The sequence below is a fragment of the Engystomops pustulosus genome, chromosome 4, assembly GCF_040894005.1.
Source record: "Engystomops pustulosus chromosome 4, aEngPut4.maternal, whole genome shotgun sequence".
In the NCBI taxonomy this organism is placed as follows: Eukaryota; Metazoa; Chordata; class Amphibia; order Anura; family Leptodactylidae; genus Engystomops; species Engystomops pustulosus.
The window spans coordinates 108742239-108761694 of NC_092414.1; the positions used below are offsets into that span (position 1 = coordinate 108742239).

General features: G+C 36.9%; 1 protein-coding gene across 2 annotated transcripts in view; it reads right to left on the minus strand.

Annotated features, from left to right (window-relative positions):
* The window catches only part of GRM8 (glutamate metabotropic receptor 8), a 682838-nt gene that overhangs the window by 466050 nt on the left and 197332 nt on the right, over nucleotides 1–19456 (minus strand). For both annotated transcript variants that reach the window (XM_072147036.1, XM_072147035.1), the window contains exon 3: nucleotides 6880–7096. In XM_072147036.1, coding sequence (XP_072003137.1) covers nucleotides 6880–7096 — 217 coding nt within the window. The remainder of the gene's footprint in view (nucleotides 1–6879; nucleotides 7097–19456) is intronic.

Here is a 19456-nt window from a genome sequence, read left to right on the forward strand (position 1 = left end):
TTGGCCCCAGTGACAATTGGAGTTTAAACATTTTTTGCTGTAATGGGACCAAGGATTATTAATAAATCTTCATTACAGACACCTTACAGCTGATCAGTGCAGTCTGGGACTATAATAAAACATTCAGAAAGCTTCACCAAAGGTCAGAGGGGTCTGTCTGTAACTATGGGTTGTCTGTAAGTCGGATGTCCTTAAGTAGGGGGACCGCCTGTATTTAGTCATATATTTGGTCCATATAACTTTGAACTGTACAGACCACCCAGGTTTAAATTTCGGAAATGACATTTCATTACCCCCCCCCTTTTTGGCAATTATAAAAGTTTTTGCCCAATACATTTTACTAATAGTTTTTGATCCCTCATACAATGTCTTCAATATTTATATTTGGTCACACATCATTGTCAATTTGTGGTCTACATCAGTTTGAGTTGTATGATCTCATGTTGTAACATACTTGAATCATTTATATGTTTATATGTGTATCAATTGTTGCATTTAATATGGAAAGAACGATTTGGTTTTGTGTGAACACAGTCTTATATTTACCTGTGTGACGTGATCACCCAGGTGTGTCTGCTCACACTTCCTCTGCTTTGTAATTGGTTGGTGTTTGTTTTAATTGTTTTACTGCACTATACTTTTGTTATGTCATGACTAAGAGCGGATATAAACTCAGAAGTCCAACCACTGTACAATGTTTTTTTTTAAAGAATGAAGAATAAAGTTTTTTAAGAGGATGTGCTGCGATTTTCCTTTGTTCCATCCAAAGTCTGTGATGACCACACCTGTAGTCCAGACAGGTTCGCCTGTGCACGCCTATGTGTGCTGAAACACACATCTATTCCAAGCCACAAACCAGTAACTAAAATCGGGACTATGTCATATATGTCATATGTTAACAGAACTGATTCCTTCAAAATTTCTTCATATGTCTTTGTAAAACTTGAATACATAGAGATTCAGTAGAGGTATACAAACTACTATAAATGTCCTTGTATAGCCCTGTTAAAGTAAGAGTTAGGCCTCTTGCACACTAGCGTTGCGTTTCACGTCAGGGTGCAATGCGTGAAAAACTGACGTTTTGGCTGCGTTTTTGTTCCATTTTTCCTTGGAGTAATTTGCGTTTTTTTTGCGTTTTCGGCGCATTTTTGACGCGCGATTCAATGGGAGACTCGAGCATATTTCAAAGGGACCATGGTTTGGGATTAAAATGTGTTATTTAATTGAAAAATAATGTCTTCTGATAATTTGCAAACATCGGCGATCTATTCTTCACTGTTCCGCGCGTATATTATCTCCCGACAATTTAGCAGATGTGAAGAACAGTGAAGAATAGAATAAAAACATTGTACACAGTGAACACAGTGACCACAGGATCATTTAAGATAAAAACACAGTGCAGAACACAGTGCAGAATAGATTACAGATGTTCGGCACATCTGCTTACTTGTCGGGAGATACGCGCGGAACGGCGCGAACAAAATAGCATGTGAAGAACAATATATATGTGTGTGAAGAACAAATTGCAGATGTTTAAATACATCTGCAATGTGTTCTTCACACATATATATTGTTCTTCTCCCCGCGGTGTAGACAGGGCACGGCGTGAGCGCGCACAAAGTTTCCCAGGTGTCGCCCACCCTCCCTTTACTCGTAGCTGTACACACAGGCGCGGGGTAACGTCTGCTGAGCGGTGCCAGTGACATAGGAAACCTTCACACACCGCCAGGTTCCCCTTCTCAGGTGTCGGGCTGCGTGCTCCCGTGTACAGCAGGTGCCTGCTGCCGTCCTCCTTGCGGCGCTGCAGGACTTTGAGTGAGGGAACAGCTGCATACTACACAGTCTCCGAGCCCTCGTGTCCCCTCTTCTCCTGCGACAATGGGACAGCCCCAGCAGTGACACGGCACCTGTGCAGCACACATTAAGGGGGTGGCGGCTGCTTACTATTGTCATACGTCCCTGACGTGTATGAACGCTGTGCTACATGACTGAGGGAAAGCTTCAGTTACATGGAGGGCAGGCAGTGCCGCATACAGTACACACGGGAGTGTTATCTGATAACACCCTGCGGGAATGTCCTGCGGGGGAGAGGAGGCGCTGCCAGCCGCGGTGTAACCGATGTTATCCACTACAAGGATGGGCACATTGTTGTTCAAAATAGCATGTGAAGAACAATATATATGTGTGTGAAGAACACATTGCAGATGTTTAAATACATCTGCAATGTGTTCTTCACACATATATATTGTTCTTCACATGCTATTTTGTTCGCACCGTTCCGCGCGTATCTCCCGACAAGTAAGCAGATGTGCCGAACATCTGTAATCTATTCTGCACTGTGTTCTGCACTGTGTTTTTATCTTAAATGATCCTGTGGTCACTGTGTTCACTGTGTACAATGATTTTATTCTATTCTTCACTGTTCTTCATTGTGTTTTTTTAATTAAATGCTCGATCGCGAGCAGGGGAAATAATGTTATTCTGGTCACCTAGCAACCCTTACGTTTAAAACGCATTGCACTCGCATTGCACTTGCAATGATTGCGAGTGCAATGCGTTCTTGATGCATCTCCATAGACTTGAATGGGGCGTGAAAAACGCGCGTGACCCGCAAAAATAGAGCATGCTGCGATTTTGACGCGCGTGCAAACGAACGCAAGCACGCGCGTTAAAAACCACGCTAATGGAGAAAGACCCATTGAATACAATGGGACAGAGTGCAATGCGAGTTCTGAGCGTCAAATGCACGCGCAGAACTCGCGCGTGAAAAACGCCAGTGGAGAAGGGGCCTAAGAATGCAATAACTTAAAAATATCTGCATGCAAACTATGAGGTTTTTACATGATACACTGATTCATCACTAGTTTGGTTAGGCAATTCAGAGCAACTCAATCTTACATATCCATGGGGTAGTAAGCTGTAATGTGACGGAAATCTGTGCTTACTAAACTGTATCATGGTCAAGTCATAGCTATAAATATTTTAGGTATTATCTCAACTATTTATAGATCAATTGATTTACCTAATGAGATTTCAACATGTTTTATATTCTACCTTCAAATCATGATTTTCACTTTTGTGCTTTAATTGAATCTTTGAGACAATCTTTAATACCTCCCTCGTGGACATCTTCAGTTCTACTTAACATTGATAACAGTAAACAAGTTGGCAAGTAAACCGATCGCAAAGGAATATCAATGTGTAGCATAATGCAAACTTTTATTGTTGCATCAAGGAGAAGAGTTTGATACTAAATAGAAAGGCAAATTGGAACATATGGATCAGCAAAGTCCACCACGTTTAGATAAATATAAATAAAAATATTTACTTCTTTATTTCATTCTTCTGTTTAAAAGCATATGACCAAACATAGGACAAAAGGATCCACCAGTCTTACTTGTTTCGAGTCATTAAGACTCTTAATCATAGATGACTCGAAACGTGTAAGACTGGTGGAACCTTTTGTCCTATGCTTGGTCAAATGCTGCCATATAATTAACAGGTTCCCATTAAAGCCCTGTTCACATTATCATGTCAAATTCGATCTGACAAACCCTAATGGTTCCCAATGATTGGGTATATCTTGGACAACACCGTTAAATACTCTATATCACCAGCTACTCTCGGAAAGGCAACCTTCCAGTCACAATATGCTATTACAAGAAATTATTCAGTGCCATCCTTTTATATGGGAATAATGCTCCATGAAATCTCTTAACTGCATAACTGCATTTCATTTTCCACTACACATTAAACATTTTGTTCACATAATGAAAAGGACAGCATAGGCAAATATCTTTACGTATTGCAAACAAGCTTCACAATATAATGACCTTAAGTGATTAGGCAAGAATATTTCTCATTTAATTGGTCTGAAATATTTAATAGCCCAAATCTCACATAAGCATTTATTTAGCTGGGTAATAGTATATCTTGCACAGTATTGTAAAACATTAATACAGCAATTTAATATCATTTACTTATAAATTGTGTCTACTAATGACATGGACTAGAAACACGTGACACCTGGGTCAAGATCATTGGACTTGTCCTTAAGATCAACATCAGAGATTGTGTCTATAGTATCGCTGCTATGTGTTATCTTACCATTTTGCACTAAGAATAGGTTTTTTAAATATAGAGTTTTTATAATTGCATTAGCAGATACACCACATTCTAAATACAATATGTTCCATTTAAGAAACAGAGCTATTGGAAGGCAATATCCAGGCAGATGCAGGAACTCAAAATTCCCACGGCTGCCAATCCCTTGTTTCCTAAACAGAATACATCTGTCATTGCAGGTTTATAAGGACACTGTGATAAACGCATGATTGGAAATGATCTGGGGCTGAGCAATGAACAACAAAAACATAAACTCTACTTTTATATATCTCTGTATAGAGGTTGTATATTGGCATCCGTTTTCACAAATTCATTTGCTGCATTTTCATCAAGTTAGAGATAAATTTCAATATGTAAATATTGCATCACACATTCTTACATTCTAGGATAGTATGCAGAAAACCATTGGACTATTTCACAAACCTGTATCCAAAACCCAGAGGTTATTAGAACTAAATCCTCTGTTGTGACTATTGATCGGCTGGAATTATTTGCTGGAGATTGTAGAATTTATGAAGCTTTTGAAAGCAAAATTGATTCGTTTAAGGCAATGTCATTCCTGAAGCAAAAAGTAAAGATTCAGCAATTCTTATTTTTGGACTAAATGCATAGAATTATGTACAGCTTTAATTATTTTTCTTTTAAATAAATAAGAGGAACCTACATCCATTTGTATCCTCTAGGGTACCTGCACACATTGTAGAATGACTTAGGATTTACTCAGCAGTAACCCCCACAAGTGTAAGAAACCAGCGGGGGAGAATGTCACTACCTAACTTCAAATTCTTAGAATCAAAAAGTTGTCGATTTTTGCACAATGCCATTTTTGCACACTTTTTGGTGACTTTACCAATTGTGCACCACAAATCGTGGTCCACTGTTTTTAAATGGATTTGTTGTATTTATCTTACAAATCCAGCTGTTTAGACTAAAGGTAGATGTATTCGCCAACTGGGAGTTTTTAAAAAAAATTTTAAAAGTCGCGAATGCTAGACAGCGTTGACCTGTCTAACTTCACCACCTTAAAAAATGTCAGATTAATAAAAAAAAATGTAAAAGTTCATTTTAGACAGCAATGTAAAAATGCACTAAAAGCATTTTAGATCTAAAATGCTTTATTTAGAATCATCAAAAGTTGTGCAAAGTTGCATATATAAATAAAGAGGTAGAATTATGGAAGTCACATCTTCCACACCAGGGAGCAATGTTAGACTAATTGCACAGGTGCAATTAAACACAATGAGAATCCCCCTAAGACTACGATAAGTAACTAGAAAAAATAGTAACTAGATAACTAGAAAACCAGAAAGAGAAAATCTAAATCTCCACCAAAGTTTTTGACAATTCTTGCAACAGTTTTTAAGCTTAGAGGTTTCTGCAGCACAGAGGCAGAAGGAGTGGAAGTAACAGTATACAAAGTATGTTACAATTATATGGTAAGAATCTGCAGCATGTAAATAGTTCCTGCAGAATTTAACCTTTGTCCTTTTAAATGCAATGGAATTCAGCTGTAGTTGGCTTTTCACCTTGTGTGGTAGCCATCCACCATTCTGCAGGCTCAGCTCCAAATCACTATATAAGATATTGATAGCCTATGAGGATAGACCATCAAATCCAAATTTAATTTTACAATTACAGAAAATCTACCTATGTATGCAAAGAGGTGAAAACATATACAGTTTTTTCCAAATATTTACTCTGTATATATGATCCACTTCGTATTTCAAAAATAAATATAATGGATGCAAAATATAAACCAAATCTAAACCACATACATGAGACCTAAGACTCATTTCTACTTCTATCATAGTTTTAGGTGTTAAGACTGTTCAACTGGTTACTGCATCTCTCCTTTATGATCTTCAGAGCCTACTGTGTTGTTTCTTCAGTAGGCATTGGTATCCATTAAAACTCCTGGACCTATAAGCTGTTATAGAGTCTTCCTCCTTAGGGTGGTGACACACATGGCATTTTTGGCCGTTTTTAGTAGTGGATGCGTTTTTGACCAGTTTGAATTAAGATAATTTGTCAAACCTGTCAAAAACGCATGCGTTTTCAAAAAACAAACTGAAAACGCACCAACTAAAAACGCCACCAAAACAGCCTCAAAATGCCACGTGTGTCACCATCCTTATGTGTTTTTTTATAATACTGTAGATTCTTACATGTTGAAGGGAATATGAGTCCTTTTAGACACCTTGACTTGGGTACAACTGCTATGACTGAAGTCCTATAATAAAACTGATGAATTTACATGTGTTTTACCATGGCCTACTGATCATACATCAAACTTTATCAAACTTTCATGGTTTTTAGAATTCCAAAGTTGATATTTGTTATGAGCCAAAAGATAACATAATTATTTTATAGAGCATCATCAAAGTTTCTAATTGCCCGCAATGTATGTAAAATATACCAAATAATAAAAATAATTCATATTATCATCATTGATTATTTTGGAAGTGGAAGCTGGATACACAATGATATATAATCAATATTTCTCAGCTGTCTACAAGATCAGGCTCATATTCAGGTTGTCAGAACGGCTTTTCTCCAAAAACCTCTATCAATACCTTTAAAGTACACGGAACAGAAAATATACTTAGAAGATTGAGCTGCAGCACAATAGAATCTGTCAGATATATATCTACAGTTACATTTACTGCTCCATGGAGAATGTGCAGTGCTTTACAGATGTAAGATATTAGTAGCTTGTCAGCATTACATATAATATATGGGTTAATGCAATCTTACCAATTTCCCGGGAAATCTGTGTAAAGGCTTCAACTCCGCTTTCTCCATAGTTCCCTTCTGAAGCTAATGTTGAGACATAATTCCATCCCAGTGCCGTTACGATATCAACCATTGCTTGTGCTTGATAGGAGTCAGGCGGGACCACTCGTGAAAAGAAGTCATATCTGCTGTTGTCACTTAGTTCTGGGGCTGTGGATGCATAGCTGATTTGAGGTATCTATTGAGAATGAACACAGAAGACATATTGCTATCACTGACACTGTTACGGTATCATTTAATGACATCTCTATATTATGGTATATATATATATATATATATATATATATATATATATATATATATATATATATAATATATATTCCAGAAAAGCAGAACTCAGTTACTGGAGTGGATTGTGCAATTAGGACTTTGAGTCAGTCTTTGAAAGCAAGCACCTGACTTGGACTGGATCTATTATCACTGTGGCACTCATCTTTTTTGAACATTTTTCAATTTCGGACAGAATTAATAAACATAAATATTTGTGATGGAAAATACATGTCTTATAACTGAATGTAGTTCTTTGTGTAACATTGGAGCAAATATATGTGACTTTTCCCGGCTTTGAAAGCATTGAAAGGGGTTATTTGAGTTGGGCTGATTTTCCATTTAATCTAAGAATGTGTGTTTTAAAATGTGTTTTAAAAATAAAACTATAATTGTATGGGTTCATCACGTTCATCATTCCAAAGTCAAAACATGGAGGGGGTATTATAATATTTTCTTTCTAATTTGATTGCAAAAAATGTGGAAATTTTTAAGTAGTTTACTTTTTCCCATTTTTCAGCTGCTTTTCTATATTTGCACCACAACCTGTGGTGAGCAGATTTTGGATGGAATTGCTTTACAAGTTAGTTGTATTGGCCATCTGCGACTTTTAAAAAAGTTGCAAAATGTGTGCAAAAGCTCACCTGGTCTTAAGGTGTGAACTTGGCTGGAAAAAAAGCAGGACAAAGAACTTTGTGACTTTTGTGCGCACATATCTGCAACTTTTTTCAACCACTTCATTATCGGGCAATATTCCAGTTTTTCACTTCCCTCTTCCCACAAGACATATCATTTTTATTTTTCTGCTAGGAGGGCTTGTTTTCTGTAAAACAAATTGTATTTTCTAGTAACATCATTTTATATTTTATTCATTGTACAGGGAAGCTGGCAAAAAATTCCAAATGTGGTGCACAATATTCCTTCATGCTTTGTTTCATCTTTTTCTGTGTGGTCCACTGGTACGATCACAGTGATACCAAATTTATGTAGGTTTTAATATGTTTTAATGCTAAAAAAAAGTGTAAATCTTTTGTAAAAAAAAATCTTAGTTTTGCCATATTCTGACCGCAATAATTTTTTCATATTATGAAGTACAGGGCTGCATAAGTGTCATTTTTGGCACGAAAGCTGATATTTTCATTGATACCATTTTGAGGACTGTACCACCTTTTCATAACTTTTTATTTACATTTTTATGTGTTGCAAAATGGCAAAAAAGTGGCGATTTGGGCACCATTTTCTGCTACAGGGTTTACCGTCGCAAATAATTGTTTTTATATTTTGATAGATTGGACATTTTGGGATGCTGTGATACCTAACATGATTATGATTTTACACATTAATTTTTCTATGTGTTCTAGGGAACGGGGGTGATTTGAATTTTTTTATACTTTTTTTTTTGTTTTTACCTTTTTTTTACTATTTTTTCAGTCCTCATAGGGTAATTTAACTCTAGATTATCTGATCAATCAGTCCAACTCATACAATATATTACTCATACAACCTTGTGAATATAATAGGTCAGAGATTGTGGCTCCCTTCGGAAGCAGTTTCAATTTAACACAAGAAAAAATTTCCTTAGACAAAGAAACAAACAAGACAAAAAATTAACTAAAATGACAAGAAAATTAGAAAAAGCAAAGATAAATTTCCCATTGGTCTTATTCTTTCAACAAAATCCATTTAGTCACAGATTGTAGTGCCCAAATTACTGTGAACATAAAATGTTCCCAATTTCCCAAATGTTCCTACAGTTCAATAATCTGACCAAGAGTGCAATTTGGAAAGGGTGTAACACAGCCAAGGAACCTGTGTACATCACTATCCACAAGTCTCTACAAGCAATTAAACTTACTCAACACTATTTGGTAAGTGTTTTGGCTGTGTTGGTAAGTGTTTTTGTTTTGGCCTTATTGAGGAGGCTGGAAGCAGCAGTTACCTACTGTATCATACATGTATGTCTTTTTTTTTCTAAGAAACTACATTGTCTCTATAGTGTTTAATATAATGTCCATATAGGATCTGTATAATTCCACATGTAGTCTGTATTGGATCTAGAGCATTCAACATCATGTTTGTATTAAACATATCGGAGATGGGTTATAAAGAACTGGTGCATTGTACCTGGGGTAGGAGTGTGGTATAACCTGTGTTAGGAACTGGTGTAGTCCACTCCATGCTCTTCTTTTCCCACTTGGTGTGTAGGTGGTATAATTGGGGGAATGTAAATTTGTCCTACTTCTTTCTACTGTATTGGTGTCCTCAGGATTCTGATATAATTGAAAGCTAAGACAGAGCAGGGAACAATAAATTAATGCTTAAATTTCCATGCTGACACCTGTGCAATAAATTAGTGGGTTTTGGTTGTAGTTTGGGCACTTGGTTTCTAAAAGGTTCGCCATCACTGTTGTATATCAGCGTGAACTACTATAAATGACGTAAATGTGTTTTATCTCAGCCTCATAATGCATAATACACGCATAATGAAAAATAAAATGTGGTTTTAGTACAAAAAAAGGAAACCTATCAAGTTAATTAAGGTATACATATAAGCTAGTTTATTCTATTTCCATCCAATGATGCTTTTGAGAGATTGTTTTACATGTTGTGAATTGCATAACCACGCTTTTATTAAATGTTCAAGTGAAGTGTGTCCTGTGATTAAGCATTTCAGTGGCGTCACAAAGGAATCCTTAGGGTGCAGAGACTGAACACTCACAGGGTGACAGCTGCAGTTACTGTCTTCTGGCCAACAGTGACATCTGCAACTTGCCATCTGCCAAAAAGAGCAAAATATCTGGCCAATCCTTTTACCTTGAAGACACAGATGTTTTTATTTTGTAATGCAGCTAGTAACATCTAAGTTGAGGCTCATGGGCTCAGATGCGTTATGATCTGCTTTTGTTAACATCCAGAGCATCTGATTATCATTGATGGATGTAATGAAGATGTATTAAATTGTAGGTTTTCATCTGTATAACAAAATGTCAAAACCTAACAATAGAAAGTAATGCATATTTTCTTGACAGAAATAAAAGGGAAGGATTTGTGAAACATACAGTAGGAGGACAATGTGGTCACAGAATACAGATCATTGTGTATTGAATTGATACTGTATATTGAAGATAGACTTTTGTTTAATAGATGCTATATATAATATGCAATCTAGGATGCCAATAAAGGTTGTGAATTCCTTTTATAGACTGGGGTGTGCCAAGTGCAATATTGCAACATTGATGTACGGCTCAGACAATTATCAAGATGAATATCTGTAAGCTTTATATCTGCCAGGGCACCCACTGAAATAAAGTCTTATGTCATTGGTTTTTCCGAGGAAATTCTTGTTCTGCCTTGTCATCATAGGCTACACTATACACTAGTAGTATTTTATTAGCCAATGGTGGCATTCATTTAAACTTCATGCACTAAAGATATTTCTTTTTCGTCATCCAACATCCTGCTACTATGATAATTCTGGCATGTTTTAGGACTGCTGGATTTAACCTCGAACTGTACAATATAGGAAATAAATAATAAAACTGCACTACTGTTTTTAATCCAGTGCAGGGTTTACGTTGGCCGTGTGTGACTCAGGGATTTGACAATAATGTGTTGTATTGGAAACACATTGGGCAAAACTCATCACCATACAGTGGATGAACTCTACAAAGAATGGAGATGTCTGTAATTTTTATGGTAGGTACAATTCAACCGTGTGAGACAGAAATTAAAAGAAATTAAGAAAATGTCATCATAATTAATTAGCATTTTATTGCATGAATTTGAAACCATAAAAAAATGAAACATAATATTTGGTACAGAAACAAATGACACTGCAGCATGGATTTTGGCCCAATCCTCCTTACAGATCTTCAGAACTTTCAGATCTCGAGGCTGTTGCTGGGCAACATTGAGTTTGAGCTCCCTCCAAAGATTTCAGATTAAGTTCCCCAGTTTCTCTGGCTGTATGTTTTGGGTCATTGTCATACTGGTAGACCAAACCACAAACCATCTTCAATGCTCATTCTGAGAGAATGAGATTTTAGCAAAATATTGCACTACATGGCCCCATCCATCCTCCCTTCAATATGATGCAGTCATATGGTCCCCTTTGTAGAAAACCACCCCCAAGGTATGATATTTGCACCATCATGCTTCACGTTTGGGATGGTGTTTTTAGGGTTGTACTCATCCTTCTTCTTCCTCCAAACCCAACAACTGGAATTGACACTAAAAAGTTCTATTTTGGTCTCATTTGATGACATGACCTTTTCCTATGCCTCCTCTGAATCATCTCAATGGTCAGTGGGAAACTTAAAATGGGCCTGAACAAGTGCTTGCATGAGCAGGGAGCCTTGCAAGCCCTGCATGATTTTAATCAATAATGGGTTTAGTGTGTTACTAATAGTAACCTTTTATACTATGTTCCCAACTGGCTTCAGGTCATTGACCAGATCCTCCTGTGCCATTTTGGGCTGATTCATGACCTTTCTAAGAATCATCTTTAGAGTGGCTCTATATACAGACAGTCCCTGGGTTATGTACAAGATAAGTTCCATAGGAATTTAAAATGAATTTCTATGTAAGTCGAAACTGTATATTTTAAAATTGTAGATCCACACAAAAAAAAGCATCCAGGGAGCTTCCCCAGAGGTCACAGAGGCAGAGGGGTTCGTCTTTAACTAGGGGTCATCTGTAAGTCAGGTGTCCTTAAGTAGGGGACTGCCTGTATATAGAACTCCCTAATAAGTTGATACACATGTATGTATACATGTATATATGTATGTGTTTATGTGTGTGTATATATAATAAGTGGGTACAGTATGTGATCAGTTCAGGGGTCCTGCATTACAAATTTTGCATCAATCAGCAAAAAGGCTAGAATTGTTCCTATTGACTCCTATAGTATTGCTTCTTTACAATAAAAATACATTTATTTTTAAAGTACATTTTCCACGGTGCACTACAGATCAAATGTCAGAGTAATAACATGGTGCAATGGAGAACTCTAAAGACCTTGCTCATAAGAAATTACAATTTAGGGGGAAGAACTGAGACACAGAAAGTAAAGGTGCTTACACAATGGCCCTGACAATCTTCTTTATTTAAAGTACATAAAATTATGCAATATGTAGATGGCAACCCTATACTTAAATATATGTATTAACAGAATTAGTAGAAAAGTGCCCTTTTTTGCAGGGAACACCAACTGTGTTGTGTAAAAAGATCTAAGAAGAATGTTCATAGGATGCCCTGTATTTAGAGAAGGAACAAAGGAGATACCCAAGAGGTATGGAGGGTCTCAGTTATGACGATTGAGGGGGGCATGATAAATTTAAATAAATATATAAATGGTAAATACAAAGAAATATGGTGACATTTGTTCCAGGTTCAGTCACATTGTTCCACTATCCACTTCTGGAGAAAAAAAGATTTACAATCCAGAGGCTTTTTAATATAAGAACTGTGAATCAGTGGAATAACCAACCTCAGGCATTGGTCACAGGGACAGCATAGAGTTTCAAGAAGGGTCTAGATGACTTCTTACAACTAAAAAAAGTATGCTTATATCATAATATAGAATTGTCTTCCCTTACAACCCCCCCAGCCATTTTACTTTGCTGTCTTGGTTGAACTTGATGAACATGGAGCATTTTTTCAACTTCAGTAACTACAGTGTGTAACTATGAGCTGTTTATTTTCAGCCATACTGTATGAAATAAAAGTTATGCTTTATGTAGTATTCAGCTAAAGTTATTTTATACTGGAATACAATATCTGATTTGATCATTTATCCTGGAATACAATATCTGATTTGATCAGTGATATTAGAATAGAAGAATATCATTTCATTTTTTAATAGTATTCTAGCACTTATCAGTACGGGGGAAGCGCAGTGAAGGACACAAGCTGTGTTGTTATGGCCATTTTATATGGAAGCATACATTACACTTTTAACCCCTCTCTGCATCTGTCTTCCATAATAAGAACACTTCTTTGGTCTCAAAGTGTTGCCAAGAGAGAATGCTAATGATGTTTATGCATATTCTACTCATTTTATGTTTTACTTTATTGACCAGCTCTAAAGTAGTGTGTTACTGTTATGTGAAATGTTCTAAGCTGTAACACATTATATGAGACGTTAGGGTGAGATTGCAAGACGGGTGAGTAAATCTGCTAGAATAACACATTTGTTCTATTATTGAATTTCCAGATATTAATAACAGCATAAATAACAAAATCTGAGTTGTAAAGCACAGATGGAGGATTTTCTACTTTTCAGCGCTTAATTTAAATACGGCAATAGATATTACAATTTAGCCTCAATGATGCTTGGCATTTGCTGTTACTTTTGGTCCTACACAGCAAATGTTAATGTAAAACAAAGTACAGTGGATCATAAAACATCACAAGGCTACTCATTTTGGTGGCCCAGATCTTACTTTGACTACAGACCGCATTTTATGACTCTCTATAATTTGGAAATGGGCTACCAATTACAAACTTCTATGTTTTGGCTGGATCTCTAGTCACAGAAGGTTGAGGAATGCTAAGGTAAGTATAGCCTTATGTCTTGTCAGTTTTTCTCAATATGACCATTCTGTTTGGCAACATTTTACGCAATCTGCATTCACCACCATTTTCACTACAAAGTATATGGAACAGATGAACAGGAATTACAGTACATGCCAAAGCTGATGCAAATGTAGTTTGTCATACTACAAATGTAATGTGTCTACTACACTGTGGAAAAAAATTCCTCACATGTTATATGTACTTTATTGCTCACCATCACATTAACCAATGCAGGAAATTTATTAAGACCGATGCACACCGGATTTACTAAAAGTTTCCAGCCTCTGGCGCAGAACTCATGCATGGGAATGTCATCTACGCCAGGCCCTGCTTGCATAGATTTCAAATATAACCTGCACTGGACATATTCTAACCTATTCTGGCACATGGGCATCCCCACCCTGGCCTGTACGGTTTCCCCTACAGCCACTTTTCAAACAAATGCAGTGTGGGGTACAAGACTAGCAAATATAACATGATAAATACCCCCGAGTGTTCCTTAAATGGACACATGGAGTATTTTAGATGAAAGTTTTATTATCAAGAAATTTAATTTTTTTAAAATTGCAGCCAGTCAAGTGATCAAATACAGTATAACATGCCAACCTGTCAAATGAAAAGGCACTGATATGAAACATGGATGGGCTTGGACAGGTGTGAGAAGCAGCATGTTCTGGTTGATGGGTAGAAGTAAAGACATGCACCTATATAGTGTATGTATTCCTTAAATAACTGGTTTAAGTGAAAAAAGAAGCACAGTTATATTTGTAACATTTAAAAATGATAAAAAGTCCTAATACACTTTTCTCAAAGTTTCTTTTAAAACTCAACGATGTCATAACAAAGGGAGGTCAGAAGTGAAAGGGAAGCTAAAGATGATCTGTATGGGCTTCTGCTATGATTTAACCTGCCCAGACTACATTCTCATTTTACAATAGACTTGACCACACTGAACACTACGGCTATATCTATACACGTTGACCTTGGTGATCTTTTGTCCAGGAAAGCATTGTATTGACTCCTTAGGATTTGTGTCATTGTGTTGATCGTTGTTTGTTTGACCACTGTTATAAATGCATTTGGACACTTCTTGCTGTTTTGTCTGGATGTTTTTCCTGATCCAAATACATCTTTATTTAAATTAGAATACAACTATATATGAGTTTAATTGGCTTGTATGGTGATATTAAGACACATATTCTGCACTTCCAAGAAATATGAAGAGGTTTTGCATCACAAGTAGCTTTATCAGATGGAAATGTTACTGATCATTGAAGAGATAACATATTACAAATGGAAGCAAAAGTCACTTGCTTCTTAATAGGAACATGCTGTTTGAAATGAAATCTTGTTCCTTTTGTGTCAAATCAGATTTTGTCTCTTTTCCAGAACAACTGTACAAACATAAAGAAGCCACACATTGTTCATCGAGATAACACAATAGATCCAAGTGTTCAAAAATTATATATATCTACAGAGATTCAGTAAAACTGAGCAATTGTTTTGATGTCGATGCTATAATCCATCTTTCTGTAATACAGAGAAAAGAACAATGGAGCGATCTATATCTATGTTTTTGTATAACTATTGCTCATTCTTATATAGAGTGGTTGCTGAAATAAGTCCCTGCTGAAATGTAACAAACAAATTAATCTTCTGCACTTCTTGAAAAGTAATAAAACCTCCAAATTCATAGCAAATGACATCATTTAAAATGGCTAATATTTTCAGATAAAAAAAATCTTACTTTTATTATTGTGTAGGATGACAAGCCAGAAGTACTGTTCACCAGGAGTGCGGCAAGATGGGACAAACTGGGCATGTGCAAGGTGTCTAAGAATTGGACCGGAATGCCCATATGTAGAGATGAGCGAGCACTAAAATGCTCGAGTGCTCGTTACTTGAGTCAAACTTTTCCCGATGCTCAAGTGCTCGTTTCGAATAACGAACCCCATTGAAGTCAATGGGAGACTCGAGCATTTTTCTAGGGGACCAAGGCTCTGCAATATGTGTCATTTTATTGAGAAATAAGGAAGTCAGTCCTGTTTCTTAGTTTTTTTAAATCGCGTTCCGATGCATGGAGAGGGCTCGCGGGTAAGTCTCTGCATATTGCAGCAAAGGCTTACCGGTAACACCCGCGATCGGTGCCGGGACCGATCGCGGGTGTTTTCTTGCTGACCGCCGCTGGCAAAGCTGCCGGCGGCTTGAAACAGATGGCGGCGCCGGCATCTTTCCGAGGATCGACGCTCCCCGTGACGTCATCGGGGAGCGGCGATCCGTCGCCATGGTAGCTTCGGGTCTCACGAAGACCCGAAGCTACTTCGGGTTAACTCATTCATTACAATGTGCTATCAGCACATTGTAATGTATAAGGAGTAAAATCGCCATATACTGCCATACTGCAGTATGGCAGTATATGGTAGGATCGATCAGACAACCTAGGGTTTAAGTACCCTAGGGAGTCTGAAAAATAGTAAAAATAAAAATAAAAAAAAATTATAATAAAAAAAACCTAAAAATTCAAATCACCCCCCTTTCCCTAGAACTGATATAAATATAAATAAACAGTAAAAATCATAAACACATTAGGTATCACCGCGTACAAAAATGCCTGATCTATCGTAACGGAAAATCGCGTCCAAAGTCAAAACTGGCACTTTTTTGCCATTTAAAAAAAAATTAAAAATTCTATAAAAATTGATCAAAAGGTTGTACAGTCCTAAAAATAATATCATTGAAAACATCATCAAAAGTCGCAAAATATGACTCCACCCTCAACTCCATACAACGAAGTATGGAAAAGTTATAAGCACAAGAAGACGGCAAAATAAAAAAAAAAATTTTGTTCATGAGATTTTGATTTTTGTAAATGTATGAAAACATTATAAAACCTATACAAATTTGGTATCCCTGTAATCGTACTGACCCAAAGAATAAATTAGATGCGTCATTTGTGGCGAGAAGGGAAAGCCGTAATATCCAAGCCCACAAGAATACGACACAAATGCGTTTTTTCACCATTTTCACTGCATTTGGAATTTTTTTCCCGCTTCCCAGTACATGGCATGGAATATTCAATGCAATCACTATGAAGTGCAATTTATTACGCAAAAAAAGAGCCGTCACATAGCTTTTTTACGTGTAAAAATAAAAAAGTTATAGATTTTTGAAGGTGGGGAGTGAAAAATAGAAATGAAAAAACGGGAAAGGGCCTGGTCCTTAACCGCTTAATTCAATGGAATATTCGTGGAATTGCAAAAAGGAGAACACATATTGTTCTTCACATACTATTGTGAAGAACACCTTTGTGTACTCATGTCTTCTGATAAGTTAGCAGATGTACGGAAACATCTGCAATGTGTTCTTCACTGAAGAACACATTGCAGATGTTTCCGTACATCTGCTAACTTATCCGAAGACACAAGTGCAGAACGGTGTTCTTCACAATAGTATGTGAAGATTCTTCACACATATTGTTCTTCATATACTATTGTGCAGAACACCGTTCAGGACTGATGTCTTCTGATAAGTTAGCAGATGTACGGAAACATCTGCAATGTGTTCTTCACTGTGTTCTTCATTGTGTTCTTCACTTAACCCCTTAAGGACGCAGCCATTTTACAGCTTAAGGCTCAGTCCCATTTTTTGGATTCTGACCTGCGTCTCTTTATATGGTTATAACTTTTGAACACTTTTACTTATCAAAGCGATTATGAGATTTTTTTTTTCCCCACATGTTGTACTTTATTTTAATGGTAAATTTTGGCTGATAAGTTTTGCGTTTATTTACAAAAAAAGGAAAAAAATTATGAATTTTTAGAGAAATTTGCCATTTTAGAAATTCAAAATCACAGCGTTTTCAGGCAGATCGTTTTACCACCTAAATAACTTGCCGAATAACATTTCCCATTTGTCTACTTTACATTTTCATAATTTTTGAAATGTTTGGATAATTTATTTTGACGTCACGCAGCCTACAAATCGAATAGCGGTTTTCCGTACTTTCAGAATTGACTATTTTGGGGATAAATACTGTTTGAAATTAAATTTTACATATTTAGCATCAAAAAACCCCTATATAACCAACCCATTTTCAAATCTGCACCCCAAAAACTATCAGAAACAGCATTTACAAAGATTGTTAACCCTTTGAGATCTTCATAGTAATTGAATCAAAATGGCGGTGAAATTTAGAATGGTCAAATTTTGTCGGTTATACGTTCATTTATCCCTAAAATTTACACATTTCCAAAAGATAAAAAGAGAAAACCCACCATAAAATTTGTTCTACAATTTCTCCTGAGTGCATTGACCCCCCACATGTGGACATAACTTGTGTTATGGGGGCACAGCGAGGCGCAGAAGGGAAGGAGCACCCTGCAGCTGCCAGGATTTTAGTTTTCTCGTTGCCCCCTTTTGTAGGCTAAAAAATTTTCGCTTTTCCGTTATTTGGGCCATGTGATGGCATTTTTTTGCGCAATGAGATGCTTTTTCCAGTGTTACCATTTTGGGGTTGGTATCACCTATTGTTGAATATTTAGGAACTTTTTTTAGTTCATGAGTAGAAAAGCATCAATTCTGTACTGGATTTTTTACTTTTTTTTTTTTTTCGTGTTCACCGTATAGCCTAATAATCCTGTTATCTTTATTCTATGGGTCGATACGATTACGGGGATACCAGACATGAATATTTTTTCTTATGTTTTACTAAATTTGCCAAATAAAACCCTAATGTGGGGAAAAATCTATCATTTTAGTATCGCCGTCTTCCAAGTGGCATAACATTGTTACGTTTTTGGCTACATAGCTGGTTGATGGCTTGCTTTTTGCGGGACATGTTGTTCTTTGCAACAGTATCATTCTGGAGTACATATGTTTTGTTGATCACTTTTTATTGCATGTTTAGTGGGAAATAATAGGTAAAAATCATAATTTTTGGCGGGTTTTTAATGTTTTTTTTTTACGGCGTTTATCATATGAGTTCAATAGTTATTTAGTTTTATTCTATGGATTGTTATGGACGCGGTGATACTATATATGTGGGGTTTGTGTTATGATTTAGACTTTTTTGAGCGTTATATGTCTCTTTATATGTTTTGGGGCTTATGGGCATTTTTAGTGATTTATAAAGTTATTTTTTATTGAAAAAGGCACTGCCTTCAGGCTTCTCTGGGGTCCCAATTGGACCCCAGAGGTGCCATAGCAGTGATCAGCCCCCCCGAAAACAGCGCGGGGGGCAAACGTGGGGTACAGACCCCCGGAAGGCATGTTAAATGCCGCGGCCGCGTTGACCGCGGCATTTAACGGGTTAAACGCCCTCGATCGGAGCCAACTCCGACCGCGGGTGTTAGCCGGGGATGTCAGCGGTAGATTACCGTTGAAATCCCGTGGCTAACGATGCCGGTTTGGCTGCTATGCAGCGCTGAACCGGCATCGTCTCTGCACAGTAGCTGTATTGCGCTGAGCGCTATTCGCGGGACTCAGTGCAGTACAGCTATGGCGCAGAGTGCTAAGGGGTTAAATGATCCTGTGTTCACTGTGTTCAATGTTTTCACTGTGTTCTTCACTGTTCTTCACTGTGTTTCATTAAATTAAAGCTCGTTATAGAGCATTCGAAATACTCGTCCGAGCAACGAGCCGTTACTGAGAAACTGTATAAATTCAAACAGTGCAAAAAAAAAAAAAGGTTTGAAGA